General features: G+C 41.0%; 1 protein-coding gene across 4 annotated transcripts in view; it reads left to right on the top strand.

Moving 5' to 3' along the window:
- Positions 1-15,523, top strand: part of HECTD4 (HECT domain E3 ubiquitin protein ligase 4) — a 195,019-nt gene that overhangs the window by 99,120 nt on the left and 80,376 nt on the right. For 2 of the 4 annotated variants that reach the window (XM_027862548.1, XM_027862540.1), the window contains exons 9-18: positions 681-839; positions 1,758-1,871; positions 3,016-3,156; positions 4,311-4,543; positions 5,020-5,165; positions 8,223-8,293; positions 9,004-9,109; positions 10,153-10,273; positions 11,102-11,230; positions 13,287-13,411. In XM_027862548.1, the coding sequence (XP_027718349.1) occupies positions 681-839; positions 1,758-1,871; positions 3,016-3,156; positions 4,311-4,543; positions 5,020-5,165; positions 8,223-8,293; positions 9,004-9,109; positions 10,153-10,273; positions 11,102-11,230; positions 13,287-13,411 (1,345 nt within the window). Of the gene's footprint in view, positions 1-677; positions 840-1,757; positions 1,872-3,015; positions 3,157-4,310; positions 4,544-5,019; positions 5,166-8,222; positions 8,294-9,003; positions 9,110-10,152; positions 10,274-11,101; positions 11,231-13,286; positions 13,412-15,523 lie in introns of all 4 variants that reach the window. The other 2 variants (XM_027862558.1, XM_027862532.1) reach the window with 2 other exon arrangements.

Below are 15,523 nucleotides of genomic sequence, written 5' to 3'. Positions count from 1 at the left end.
GTGAAGATCGAGTTGACAAGACTTGGCAGAGGATTGGATGTGGGAGAAAAGGGGGAGTGAAGAGGAATCTGAGATGACCCTGAGGATGCCAACCTGGGTGAATACAAGAATGAGGGTGTCCTCCAAAATCAGGAAGTTATTAAGACGGGGCTGGGTTGGGGGAGGGGGCGTGAGGAATGTATTCCATTTTGAATGGAGGGAATTTGAGATGCCTTGGTGATTTCCAGATGGAGACACGTTCAACAGGCACTTTGTAATACAGTGCTGCGGCTCAATAGAAAAATGAGGGATGGGCCGCATTTGAAGTCAAATAGAAAGACTGAGTGTATGTGTCAGTCTCTTAGTATTTTACCTAAAACCTCTTTGGTAACATGCAGCGTGTATTTTCTTTTTATTCTGTTAGATTTTAGTTTTGGCTACTTTTAAAATTCTTCTTTTAAAAAAACTATTGAAGGAACACAAAGAACTGTTTGGGATTTAGAATGGTAATAAGGAATATTTGAGTAAGGAAATTGAGCTAAAATTTAATTTTTTCCTCAGTTTTTTGTTTCTTTATCCTATATTTTTCCTAAGCTAATCATCTCTTTATTTTTGAGATGGGGCACTGTATTCCGTTTTAATCATCTGTTTTGTTAATTAAATTTCAGTTTCTTCTAAAGCATTTTAATTTTTTTCAGCAGCAAATACCAGTTGTGGGCTGCCTCTGAAAATGTTAAGGAAGACACCTATATACACGTGTGGCACATACCTGGTGATGCTGGTTCCCCCACCAGGGAGCTCAGGCAGCTCTGCAACCCGTTCACTCTTTGGTGGAACAAGTGGTCTGTCCTCTTTAAAAAGTGAGTTTCTTCTGTTTGTCTGGGGGGGGGTTCTTTTTGTCCTATCCTTGATAGCTGCTCCATTTGATTTTGGCAGGCTCCTGGCCCTTGTCCTAATCTCCTTGAAATGACTTTGAAAAATCTGAAACTTGATTACCTAACTTGGCCTATACTGATCCTAGGGAGGGGCTATGTCCTGTTACTGTCTGTTATTTAATACTTTATCTTCTTGAAATCATTCCAGCAAAGGAATCACCTACTCTTATAAATGATCAGCGTACTCTCTTGCTGTTTTTGAAACATGCAGATGTATTTTAAAATTTTATTTTCTTTTAATTGATACTTTTGATTTTATATCATGTTGGTCTCCAGATATATCTCTTGCCAACCCAGTGAGCTTGCCTTTGTACTTAACATTTTAAAGAAAATGGAAAAAAAGTGGTTCCGCAGACCTAACCCATCACTAAATAGTATCTGATAGTGTCTGCGGTATTCCACCCCCCAGGATGTAACGGAGGAGAGAAGTGGGAAGCCTGATGATCAGTTATGACAGCAGTGCATATATGAGAACATTCGGGCCCGCACTAGGGTGACAGGGAGTGGAGCAACACCAGTTCAAGCAACAGTGTGAAAGGATTTTGTCAGTGGATGGGAAGAAACAGTAGAGATAACTCACACCTTTTTCAGCCAGCTCGATATGCCTCTAGCAAACGTCGTGTCACTGTCTTTAGGACTTAATCATATTGATACAGGGTAATTTAAGTGCAGAGTGCTTTTCGAAATATGCTCATAACAAATGAAGATAATTTTTTTATAGTGAAAATGTACAGTTCCTCACTGTAAAGTATAGTTGAAAGTTTGAAGTTTAAAATTCGCTAATTGAACCACCAGCCTCCAAAAGTCCCGCTAAAGTAGGGTTCTTTTTTATTGTTTCTGAAGTTCTGGCATCTAGCTTGGTGTATAACATTTCGGATGGTCAGTTCACAAGCCGTGCAGATCTCATTGATGCCGCTGGGAGCTCACTTGGACGTGGTGCTCTTGTCCCAGGACTGGGTAAGAAATTAATGCATGAAATTCCTAGGAGAAACTCATTAGATTCATAAACTTCTCTTATAAGTTCTTGCCAGTTTCCATTGAAGTAATTTGTTACATAAATGAGATTTTGACTTCTCCATTTTCTCGTATGTATTTTAAAAGGAACCTTAGCAATAGGAATGAGGCAGTTAATACTATCTTCATCTTGAGGTGTTTATTGTTTATTCCAGGTTCGCATTGAGATTAAACTGTAGAACTAAGAGGGAAAGCCTTAGCCTTCTGATTCTCACCGCCTTTCATTAGTTAAACTCAAGGGCAGGTTCGATAGTACTTTACCTATGTAAGTCGTTGAATTCTGCTCATGTCATAGTCGGACTCAGTATAATATGCATTCGACAGAAACTTCTCTTTTATGTCCCCTTTAAAAATTCTTTCTGGTTATTCTAAAAATGAAGACCGTTGTTGAGGTGAATTTCTGCCATTCCTTAGGAAGAAACCTTGTCAAAAAATCCAGTACAAGTGAAATCTGAAGGACTGGGAACCTGTGATTTTCCTCTATAATTTAAAATTGCGTTATTATGTCATAGCTGGAACCAGCTTTAGATCTTAATTATCTGTATGCCTTGAAAAGCATGTAATGAGAACTTTTCATAAAAAACTCAGGTTGAAAGACAGGAATGATGCCATACCCAGTTGCTTAATATTCACCTTTGTATCCGTGAAAGATACGGATTAGCAGCATCAGACTTCTCCTTTTCAATATTTTTAGTTTTGAAATGTTTAGTAAGAGGAACCTCCTGAAAAATCCTGCTCTCTATCCCTCATTGTGGTATGGTGGTGACGCTAGGTTCTTGAATGCTCTGTATCAGTACAGCTCAAAATTTTTCATGGAAACCAACCTCGGAAGACATGGGGTCCAGTAGCTCCTCTGTTGTCTCTTGCCCGAGAATGAGACTATTGATGTGTGGAGAAACTCTTCACCAGAAGCTCGGCCACAGCAACTAATGATGTGGAGGTGAAGCCGTCTGTGTTGGTTGTAGGAGCGCCCAGCGCTAGTGAAGTCTTGGTTCTTAGGAAGTAATGAACTGGAATTAATAGGGCAAAAACTGAAAAACTATGCCGGGAAGGTGTCAAGGTGATTTAAATAGGTTTTCTTCTGCAGGTGCATGTTATGACACAGTGAATAATATGATATGGACATGTTCTAATGACTATATTGATCAGTGGTGCAATCCTGGGAATCAAGCTTTCCATTATGTGTGTCAAAGACTCGGAGTCAGCCATATCATTACTGAGCCAAAAGGTGAGCAAAAGTGATGCTGTATTAGCCTGAGGCTGTGCCAATGAAGTGTTAGAAATTGCAGAAACATCAGTGAATAGGTGGGAGATGAGCAATCTGGCTGAACTGATTCAACCAGTTAGCAAATCAGTGAACATTTATTAAATGTCTTTTGTGTGCCAGAACTGTAGGTTAGCACAGAGATTAAAAAAGCATTCTATTGGAAAAGACAACATGGACATGTAAGAGTATACACAGAATAAATACAAATAAATGCACGAAAGTTAAATATAAGGTGGTTGGGAAGGGAGGGTACTAGCTGGAGGGGAGGAGAAGGCACTAATTGGGGAGGGGAGGGAGGAATGGAAGGCACTGACTGGAGGGGATAAACAAAGACCTCAGATAGAGCTGCTTGAGTTGCTAACGCTGACTTGCTCGTGTTACTCTTTCCATTCACCCTGTACTCCAGCCAAAACGGTCACTACTCTGTTCCCTGAACATTCCCTGTGCCTTCTGTCTTCCCTACCAATACTCATGGTATTCTCAGTGCCTGGACTGTCTTCTAATTCCTACCCACCCTTTAAAGGTGGGTTTATCCTACCCCTCCTTAATGCAGTTATGAAATAGGATTATTTGTATTCCCTCTCCTATAAGCTTTGAGGGCAGAGACCATTTATCTCAATTTTGTGTCTCCCCCAGTGCCTAGCACAGTGCCCTGTGTACCCTCATCACTTAATCAGTGTTTGTTGATTGAATGAGGGTGGAGTGAACTCAAGAAAATCTTAAATTGATGGAATTCATTAGAAAGAATGAAAAATCCATAAAATGTCGAGAAAGATCTTTTTAGACAGTGGAGCCATCAGTAGAAGCAAGCTGGTACTGCTTGTGAGTCTGCCCCTTCACCCCATCCCCCATCTCACATCCCCCAATTCAGGCAGCTCTCTTGAGCCTTTCCTACTTTTCAAGCCTCTTTGCTTCTTCTATTCCTCTGATTTCAAAGGGAGGAACTCTTTATTAGCTCCCAAAAAAAATTTAAGGTCAATCATATACCAATAAGCAACTTTTGAGGGAGATAGAGAGAGGGGTGGAGGTTACAGTGGCTATTTGTTTGTATGTCATTTGTATCTCATGCCTTTGTATGTTGGCTGTCTCTTCCTACTCTGTTTTTAATTTTCTAGGAGAGGCTATAACCACAAATGAGGTTATAAACCAGTTACTGCACCATGTTGGTGCCATGTGCATCCATCAACTCAATCTTCTTGCAACCAATACCAGTCTGCCAATTACAAACTTTCTGGGCAAGCAGCATCCAATCGAAGCACACCATCTTAGCAGTATTTGTGACATTATGGAGAAAGCCATGGTCAATGGAGATACCTGCATTATACGCTGCATTCTTGTTGTCTTTCAGGTAAATACACAGGTTTCAGATAAACGCTGGGAATGGGATTCTGGAAATTCCCAACCAATAGAAAAGAACATTTAAGCCTCTACTGATTTTTGCCAGTTTTATAAGGTAGATTGAAGCATTCATTTGCTAGTTTTAAAATTTAGAGACTGAAACCATTGATTACCAAAAGATTCTTGTGTTTTATCATAAAGAAAAATAAAATAAAGCCTTCTGGTTCAGTGCTACATTCTAATCTTCCATTAGAATTCTTGTCCAGTTCAAAGCATTACAGTTACATGAGTGCTGCAATGTACATGATATTGCAAATATTTATTGAAATTGCATAGTTGTACAGAAGAAAAAAATGTTATTAAAAGTCCCCTGGGGATGCACTCACAAAACCACTTTCCATGCACTTTTAAAAATAAGATCATTTCAGTCTCTCCATGGCTTCAATGGAAAGAGTGTTTTTAGATTAAATTCTTATGTTTCTGTAGGTGGTGTTTAAATTTTTCTTCAGTCCACAAACTGAAAGGAACCGAGACATCATTCGACGGTCAGGACTTCTGCTGTGGCAGTTGTTGATGGCCCCAAAAGACCAGATTTGCCCTGAAATACAGAAGGAAGTCTGTCTTGCCATCAGGTAAACTGCAGTGGATTTTCTTAGTGCTCATCACAAGAAGATGGATTAGAATTCCCCCTGCCAGTCAGTCTAATAAGTATGTCTCTTCCCAAAATCCAGAGTTGTTGAAAGACACTTTGGGGCTTCCATTGTCTATATAAGACATGCCTCAATTTGGGAGGGCACTTATATTTGATTGTTCGTAATGGGGAGCTTGAAGCCTGCTTTTGGGGAGCCTGCGGAAAGGTTTCAGGTGTTTATCTCAGCTGTTCTAGCATGGGTGCTTTCCTGATTTGCTAAAATGTCTGTCAGGGAGTGGGGCAGAGGACAGAGCTTCATTTGCATGTGGCTTTTTGATTCTAAGGAATTTTCCCCATTTGTTTTGTAATTAATTAGTTGTACAATCAAAATCATACTTGATCTTATGGGTATTGGTGACACTTCACCTATAACTCACTCAGTACTCCCTCCTAATCTCCAATGATATTGTGTTCACATAAAAAACATAAATATTTTTTACATGATTCTAGTCCTTGTTCATATTTTTCTGGGTCCACTTTATAGGTCTTGCATATTTCCACATATTTCTTTTATTTGTCCTTCTTTATGGCAATATGGTACTCCAGTGCATTGAGGGACCACAATTTGCTTAGCTAATCCCCAGCAATGGGATATTTCAATTTTTTCCCGAATTTTCACCATTAGTTTACTCATATATTTTCTAGCTCAGATGGTGTGTGGATCCATAAAACTCACTACGCAGTGTTGTTGTGAAGAAAACCCTTGGCAAACCTTGCAATGCTATAGAAATATGAGATTTAATTGTTAGTTAATTTCTTTTGAGTCTGATCCCAATAATATACCCAGGGTATATTTCCAACAGTGTTCCACAAAGATACTTTGACTCTTATCTTATGACTCTTGTATATTGTCAGATTATTCTCTAGAAAGATCCTTCAAAGCCTTTATGAAATTTTATCTAGGCACTGTATAGATGACCAAATGCCTCAGTATGATGAGAGATCCTTTACACAAACTAGAAGTTGTTTGCTCTTTGGTGGGCGAGCAGGGAAGAAGAAAAGGGAGTCTCACAGAGTCTTAAGAGTTGGAAGGGACCTCTGATGTCATCCAATATAACCCACACCTAAACAGGAATCCCTTAATTCTATTTTAAGAAATGGGGGTAGGGATGGGAAGGAAAGATAACACATAGCATCTCCAAATATTACAAGATTCCAGTGAGCCTCTTCATGAATAGGAAGTGGTCCAAGACCAGAGACAAAACTGCTCCCTCTGTTCCTTTTTGTCATAGAATAGTGAAGCAGGGACAGGGAGTCCTGTAGGATCTAGTTTTTTTCCAACTCATCAGCAGTTCTTGTGATCATTAAAAAAAACTAGATAGATTTTTTTCTTCTACCTGGGTACTACGACATTAGATTTCCACTTTTTTGTCCCTTTCCCTCTAGAGTTATGTCCTTTAGTTGTTGGTTTTAGCCCCCTGACAATATAGCGGTTTAGATACTTGAGTGCCACTTTTGTTTTGATAAACTCACTGCCTGGTATTGCCTAGATAGGGTCAGACATGCCTTCTTTGCACTATTACTATGGTTCACTCACTTTGAAAACTAAAATGGAAAGGTTTCCACGCTAGAATTAGCCTAGAGTTCATAGTTCTTTAATTTATATAAGAAGTGTACAGACCTAACAGGTATCAGGAGAGAGTGGAGAGGGGAAGGCCTGGCGGGGCTGGCCCTGGAGTCACAAGGACCGGGGCTCTGATCCTGTTTGCTTGCTGTGTGACCAGTCACGATCAAGTGAGGTGACTTCTCAGAGCCTCAGGTAGTTGTCTCACACTCTGAGTTTTATACAGGCTGCAGTTTGCATCAGTGAGAGAATCCCTACACCAGTGAATTCTGAGTTCTTGATTTATTGCACTACATATCAGTGTATGTGTGCCTTTTGTCTCTAGAATGGGAGCTTCCAGGCCTTTTTTAGTTAATAACTGTGCTTACAGAGAGATGTACTTGGATAAAAGAAATTTTAAGAGAAAATAAGGCCTGATGTTCTTTGCCTTGTCATCATTTTCTATCTACCCGGTCACTGCCCTGATAGAGTAAGGAGAGAATTCAAGGAAGGTAAGTTCTTTGGAGACCTTCTTCCTCTAAAGGAAGAGCTGGTTTTCACAATGATGCTTTTGTCTTTTCTCTCCTTCAAGGATCTAGGGGGACAGGGAACGTTGCCATCTGGGGTTTCTCACAATCTGCTCTGCTCTCAGAGTTATTCTGATATTAATTTTGAAGGCTAAATCTTCCTTGATATTGAGAGAGAGGGCTATTTAATAGCCATGAGAGTGATGTGTTTGAATCAGAGCACGGACACTGACATTTGCAGCCTGTTCCATGATTGTAACGTGAGGGGTTTCACTAGATGATAATAGTAAGTGTCACATTTTTAAAAATGGAGCTTTCAGGTTTATCAAGTACTTTCCCTCACCAGCTCCATAAGGTAGAAGGTATTAAGGATTATCGTTCTGTTTTGCATATGAGCCAATAGAGGGTCAGAGAGGTTAAGCCAGTACAATCACATAGTTAATAGGGATCAGAATAGAGATTTAAATTCAGGTCTTCTGACTTTCATTAAGCACTCTTTGTTCCACACTACACTGCCTCTTAATGTGATAAAGTGGATAATCTCGAAGCTTTTTTCCTTTTCTAAATCCTGTGATCATATATTTAGTCTATCTATGCCAGCGTCTAAATGCACCATAAAATTGGCTTGAGGGCCATCCCTGTCCATTCAGTTAAACCAGTTATATGTGTCGGCACAAGCTAAATGTTGGAGAACTCACAAATAGGACAAAGAAAGGGATTGCTATTTGTGCAGTAAATACAGGTTCGTGTATTCAGGATGTGTGGGATAAGTTAACTAGCTTCTTTTGTAGAATTTCAGGTAGGATAAGAAATGAATATTTTTTAAAAGTGAAAATGAGTATTTAGAACTCTTCAGTTAGGAAGGAGTTGGTTTGTATTTGCCTAGAATGTGTTCAAAAACTAATTTTTTTGTTTTCTCTCATTTTAGCTCTGGTTTAACTATCCTGTATCCAGGAGAAGTTGAAATGAATAACTTACTTAAACTGGTCTTAACAGAAGGTGAGAATAATCTTCAGGTGACATTTTAAGAATTGACCTCAGATAGGAGATCCTTGAAGGCAGGAGCTTTTATCTGTATCCTCATTGTCAAGAAGAGTGCCATTCACAGAGGGGCTTCAGAAACATTTGTGGCATTGAATCGGATTGTGGGGGAGGGTTACAACTGGATAGTAATTAAAGATTCCTCTCTCTGCCTACCTCTATGAACCTGGAAGAAAATTAAGTGTTCAAGGTTAATTTGTTTCTTAGAATCTCAAAGACCCTTGATGAAATCCTGCCTCCCACACTTAGAATAGCCCCAGGACCCTGGACAAGTTGCTTAACCTTTCTCAGCCTCAGTTTTCTGTGTCAGTCGTATTTGTTATTATGTAAAATGCTTTGCAGATCTGAATGTGCTGTGTGAGTGTGTGCTGTCAGGAGTCTAAGCTGGCTTTTTCATGTTAGCATTCAGAGCTACGGAGCTGCCGTGCTGAACTAGAACTTGATATTTAAGTCATGGGAAGGTACGGACGGACAGAAGTCATGTGCCTCGTGGGGTCTTTGTAGTCAGGGAGCAGATAATCTGGAAGGCAGAATGAGTGACAATAGCAGCTGACGCTCTGGTCATTATACTTAGGACGTTGAAACTGTTGCTCCCGTGTTATTTCCCATTGAGTCAGGTTCCCCAGCACCATTGCTAGAGTGCATCATAAACCTTTGTACTATCACAGGAGAGAGAAACACTGGACTCTCCCAGCTTCGGGATGTGATCCTGACCAATCTGGCTGAACAACTTCAAAACAATCGTTTTGGTAGTGATGAAGACGATCATTACAGGTGATGCGATTACATTGTTCATTAGTCATCATGGGTCAGCCTTAGAATGTGTTTGCCCTTGGGAATATATTATAGCATTGACTAACACTGAGTGAATTTGGGGAGGGGGCAAACATTTGGGCATTGTTAATGCTTGTCCATATTCAGATTCTTTAATAAAGTTAGTTAAATTCGTGCCCTTTTCTGCCACGTGGGTTTGTGCAACCTGGAAAGAGCCCCGGGCTCAAAAGCAGGATAGTTCTAGGCCTGGCTATGCCAGAATGGGACTGGGTTACCTAGAGTAAGTCACTGCCCCTTATTGAGCCTCTTCCATTCTTTTCAACTGTAAAATGAGGGGTTTGGGTTGGATTCTAGTTTAATTTAAGGATCTGTACTTAACTTTATGCCACTGAGGTATGAAAAGAGCATTAGTCTCTTTTCTCATCAAATATAGTTAGTATGGTTGGAACTCTGATAACGAATGAATGGGAAAAGATCATTAATAAATCCCACTGCTTAAGTGTAACTCCATTTTATCGGAAGAGGAAGTCAGGCCCAGAATTAAAAAGATGAGTCTGTAATGATAAGGGACATTGTCTATTAAGAAGGCACAGATACCTGAGTTCAAATCTGGCCTCAGATACTTGACACTTACTAGCTGTGTGACTCTGGGCAAGTCACTTAACCCCGATTGCCTTACCAAAAAAAAAAAAAAGAAGAAGAAGAAGAAAAAGGCACCGATGCATACCTGGCCCCTTGGCCTTCACTTTATTGCTGGACTCTAGCATTTTCTGTCATTCACAGCACGGGTCAACAAAGTATGACCAGCAGAGCAAATGTGGCCCACAGCTGTGTTTGTACCGAAGGTCGTGCAAAAGGCACTCTTGGTGCCTTTGCCATGAATGTTGGTTTGACAAATGAGCATTATTTGGTTGTGAGGTCAGTTAGATGAGTCTCTTTTTATCTGCAGTGTGGTTTCTTAGGGCTTACCGATTGTGTGAAATGTGTCCTTTAACTGGTCAGCCATTGACATTTCACTGTTACATTTTTCCTACATTTTAAAGACTAAATGATGAACTCTTGCACTACATTCTGAAGATTGTCGTTCGAGAATCCCGTGTCTTAATCACCAAGTGCCAAACCGTCTCTAAAGATGATTTTCAAAGACTTCTTTCAACAGTGCCTGTAAGTCAGATTGCATTTCATGAAAGCAGGGTTCTCTTGAGCTGCCTTCTTTCAATTCTGCCAAGTTTAGGCACATTGTGCATAATGTGAGAGAGAAGTTAGAAGCAGGCCTCGACCGTCAGTGGGGTCAGAACCTTTTGGGTAGGCCATGGAGCACCCATTTTCTCCAAACTGCCTGTGTCTTCCCTGAATTCCCGGTGCAGTGGCCAACAGCTGGATCAGGAGGGGGTCTTCTTCCTCGCTGCTCACTAATGAGCTTTTCCTGCTTTCAGAGGCAGGTTTTTCATTTGGTGCCACCACACAAATGAACGCAGTCTGCTCAGTCAAAGGAAATAGGCACTAGAGAGCACATGTTAGAATTGGTGATGGGAGGAAGACAGGGAGAAGGACCAGGAGGACAGAAGGAAGAGGGGACATGTGACATGCAGCAGCATGATTTAGTGGCTGGGGAGCCAGAACACTTGTGTGGAAGGCTGGCTCTGTACAGCCTGGCTGGGAGAAGTGGGCAGCTCACTCAGCCCCTCTGTGCCAGGCGCCTTCTGGGTAATCTGCCGTCTAGAGCGTGGAGGGCATCTCCACACCATGCCTAAACTGATGAAATCAGTTAACTGTCCTGAGTGATTGGAGCAGGGACAGGGTGAGATGTCAGCAGTGGGTGAAGGAGGTTTGGCAGCTCAGTGACGTCAGCACATTGACTCATTTAATTGGGATGTGTGTTGTATGTTGCCCTTCTCTCCTTTGCTTTTCTGAACTTTTCTAAAGGATTTTGCATCTTCTGTGTTTTCAGTAGCATTTAGCTCATTCCAGTTGCCCTTATTTGTATTAAAGGCCGCTTCCTCCTGCCTGCGCTATCTGATGGCAGTACAGAACCACCTTCTCAGTAACACGGTTTTGATTAAGCCCGATGAAAACGATGACAGTGACAGTTCCTTGCAGGGAGAGACATTGAAGGTACAGGTAAACACCAAGCTTTATTCTAATGAGGTTTTCTCCAGTGTGTAGGGCGCTGCTTAACTGGCTACATCTCTGTGTGACTCAGTGGCCACTCTTGTCACGTTGGCGCATTCTTCGCAAGAGGATAATAGTGCCTCGAGCATCGCAGAGGTTTCCATGCTGTTGCTGTATTGCTAGTATATTTGTCACCCTGTTGTCATGTGGCATCCCACTTGGCCCCTTTGATGATTCCTACCTTCACCTTCCTGTTCAGGAGTATAGAAAGAAACAGAAAAATCCTGGGCTTTGTAGGTGATGCCCCATGCCCCAAAAAGTTATGTGCCTCAGTCAGGCTGGGAGTGAGACATTGTAGAAATCAGACATTCGGAGAAGTTTGTGTCCTGTCCTCTTGTAATGCAGGTGCCTTTGTTGCAAAGGATGCTTAGCTTCCTTTTCATAATCTCTCTGTTGAGTCATTTGGTTTTTTTTTTCTGAACTCATAATTCATCTCAACTTTTCTGTAATTATTTTTTGGAAATTGTGAACTAAAACAAATATCCAATAATTAATCCTACAATAGCGATTAGAATAAGCTAAAGATTGTTATTGCAGTAATTATATCATTTCAACAGAAGCTTGGACTTTTTGTTGCATCTTTATGTTGAGTTTTATCATTTGGGGAAGATTTAACTAGGTAACTGATCTGTTCAATCCTAAAAATTATTGACTTAAATAAATTCCCCCTCCCCTAAAAAATGCCCCACCCACAAACAACCCCTTGGAAAATTAAAGGTAAAAATCCTTTGCAGCATCTCTTTCCTTTATTTCTGCCGAATGCGTTCTGACATAAATTCCATGTAAATCATACATTTAGCATTGCTGTATCTGGATGCAACATTAATTTGGATATGGGGGATTTCCCCCTCCAAATAGAACGTATATAAAAATTGAAAGCAGCTATATTATGAATTGCAGCTTAGAATCTATTTTATTTTTCAATGTACATTTTTTTTCCTTTCGAAGGAAGCTCACTGTGGGAATGCAGCCAGCTTTCGGGGTAGCCTGTATCCAAGTCATTGTGACACTTGGGGACCAGGGAACTGGATATAACAAACTGCATTCAAAAGCTTCTGAAGCCAGTTTTGGTCAAATCTCCCAAACAACAAGAAGACCGAATGCAGTGATTGTTACCCAAAGCTATGATACAGTCATTAACATTACTTTTTCTTTTAAAAACTGAAGTTTTAAAGTTAATCTAATGAAAAGGGTCCCCAGAAAATTCCTAACATAAAAATAGTCTTCTCTTTGAGTTTCTAAAAAGAGTCAGAGTTGAACTGTTTTGTTACTTATACATTGAAAGAGTAATCATAAGGCCAGTGTGTTCCATCTCAACTAGGGCTTGTAATGTGGCATTTCTGAAGAAAAGTAGAGATTTCTATGTGGAGGGCAGGCTTAGCTATGTTTTTCTAGAGAAAATAGAAAAGAGCTAAATTTTTCCATGAGCTTTGAAATTGTATCCCTTTCTCCAGAATCTTCTCATAGTTCTTCCATAATCTCAAGAATAGCGTTTTTGACTTTTTAATAGCCTTTAACTGTGTGCTACTTCAGCTGAGTCTTTTGTCTGTTTTCAAAAGTGTATTGAGTGTAAGTCATTAAGTAAAAGCTAAATTGTATTGTTACAGAACTGTTGTGTATTTGTCTCATTTTATTCACCTTCTGTACCCTTTCCCTATACATAACACCTTTCACTGTTGTGTTTTTCTCTTTAGCTATCCTCATACCACCTAAGGCTGTCTTCCACCCGTGCAGTTCCTTGACTGGCCACCAGCAGCCCTCTTGTGCTGGATGGGATGGGGGCAGTGCCTTTCCTCTCTAGGGACTTTATGTACCCTTCTGTGGCATGTGGGGCATAGCATCCCAAATCCAATGGCCACTTGAAGTCCTAGTGGAGTTTTCTGCTTTGGGCTGCCCCTGTCCACCACATTATTTAATTTGGAAACATACGTTTTTCTTTTTCGTTTTCACTTGTCAGTATATTCATCAGAATGTTAAGTCTAACACTGTGACATTTTGTACCTAGGAGCTAAAGGCCAGTATTTTGACTCTTGCCACCCAAATCCTAACTGGATGTGATGAAGTTCTAGAAATGCTTCAGCAAGTCACGACTGCACTCCTGAACAGTGACATAACTGACCGGGACCAGAGGTGAGCAGTACTGAAGATCAGTAAGGCCAAGGAGGTGGAGGAACTGGCTTGGAAAGTGGAAGCCACCTGGACAGCAGTGTCATCTGTTTGTATAAGAGGCGGTCTTGGCAATGAACTCCCCGAACAGCAGGAACTTAAATCTAAAGACAGTAGAACCTAAGTTTTATTGATGCCTTTTGTTTCTCAGTGCCACCTGACGTGCCCCCTACCCAAGCTACCCTTTTAACCAAAGAAGCAGTTCAGCAGAATCACCTGATGTCATCTGGAAACACATTCTGTGTCCATGGTCAGAGCTATCAATAGAATAAGGCAAGAGGAACCTTGGTCCAGTGTGCAGGCATGATTGGGGGTGGGTGGAGCAGACAGGGGGGCCACAGTGCCACACCGTTAGGGGAACTTTTGCCCTTCCAGTCCCACATGTGATGCTACTCTTGAAGGGGAATTACACTGTCTCACTGTCCCTGCTGCCTGTCCTCTTACCCCTACTTTCAGCTCCCAGCCTGGGTTTCCTGCTGGTAGGTTCCTTTCTCTTATTCCCTTTAAAAAGTGTCCTGTTTCTTCATTAAAGCCCTTCTCTGTTGCCTCTTCCTGGGATAGACATTGCTGTGGAATCTCAGAATCGGAAGGGACTTCTGAGGCCATCTGGTTCAACCCACATCTTAACAAGAATCTCCTTTGTAGCCTCTCTGGCAATGACCATCTGGCCTCTGCTCAGAGGTCTCCAGTGGGCCTGTTATTCCACCTCAACACGCTTCTGGTGATCCAGGTCCTTCTCACTCCCAGCCCCCATCTGCCTTGGCACAGCTTCTGTCCACTTTTCCCAGTTCTTCCCTCTGGGGCCACATAGAACCAATCTAATCCCTCTCTCATATGGGCGCCCTTGAAACATGGCAGCTTTTCAGCCTTCCCTCAGTTTTCTTTTCTCTAGGGTAAGCATCCATTGTTTTGTCCAAAATTTGTCCTTTTTTTTTTTCTCAAACAAAAGAAGCCCCTAAATTAATCTCATTGTCGGATAGCTGAGTCAGGGTAATAATAGGAATCTTTTATTTTTGCCACATGGAATGTCATTTGTCACCTTCTTTATAATGATCTGACAACTGGGCCTTCCCTGAATTTCCTTCTTTTTAAATAGCACCTGGCACAGTACCCTTTGAAGTCAAGCTCCAAATAATATGTACTTCCTGATGAGAAAGAAGACAATATCAGTGGTGCAAATGGCTAATATTTCAAAAATTCAGAAGATTTCACTTTTCATTGCTGTGGGTGCTTGTTTGACCATCATAGATTTCAACTCTGCTACACCCTAGTAAACCATCTTTATTTGTTTCTTTGGCCAAAAAAATTCATCACCAGGTGGATGGCCTTCTGGGGATGAGCCTGTTTGAAGGTGACAGGTCTAGTCCTTTGATGACAACCATATGACCTGGTCTTTGCTGGAAATCTTTCAAATTTGTTAAAATAATAGTAATAACAATAACAATAATAGCAGCTAACATTTACATAGCATTTACTATGTGTCAGGCACTGTATCAAACTCTTAACAATTATTACCTCATTTGATCCTCAAAACAACCCTGGGAGGTAGTAACTATTATTATGCCTGTTTTAGAGCTAAGGAAACTGAGGCAGAAGTTAAGCGACTTGCCTAGAATCACATGAGGCAGGATTTGACCTCAAGTCTTCCAGATGCCAGGCCCAGTGTTCTATCCACTGTGCCAGCCAGCTACCAGTGTATGATCATTGAGAGTAGGGATCGTTTTCTTTGTAAATCTATCCCCATTGCCTAGCACAGTTCCTGGCACATATTAGGTAGCTTAGGAAATACAGACCTATCGATTGGTTGGTTGGTTGGTCCTGCCAGAGTGAGTGTTCCACTTGCAAAGGCTTGGAGAACTCTGGGCCTTCCAGCCTTGCCCAGCATAGGCATGACGAGGGGGTGGGGTGAGTGGGACCCTGGTGAAGAGAGTGTCTGCATAATCAAATCCTAGGAAAAGATGATTATTTGTGGTTCAGACTTGGCTTGGTACTCTGAAATAAATTCTAGTCTCTATTAAAAACAAGTAAAATTGAACAAATGATCTATGTATATTGTGTACTAAAAATATTTTTACA

Source organism: Vombatus ursinus, unplaced genomic scaffold (assembly GCF_900497805.2).
Source record: "Vombatus ursinus unplaced genomic scaffold, bare-nosed wombat genome assembly UNPS02001287.1, whole genome shotgun sequence".
NCBI lineage: Eukaryota > Metazoa > Chordata > Mammalia > Diprotodontia > Vombatidae > Vombatus > Vombatus ursinus.
This window is presented reverse-complemented; position numbering and strand designations above follow the sequence as displayed.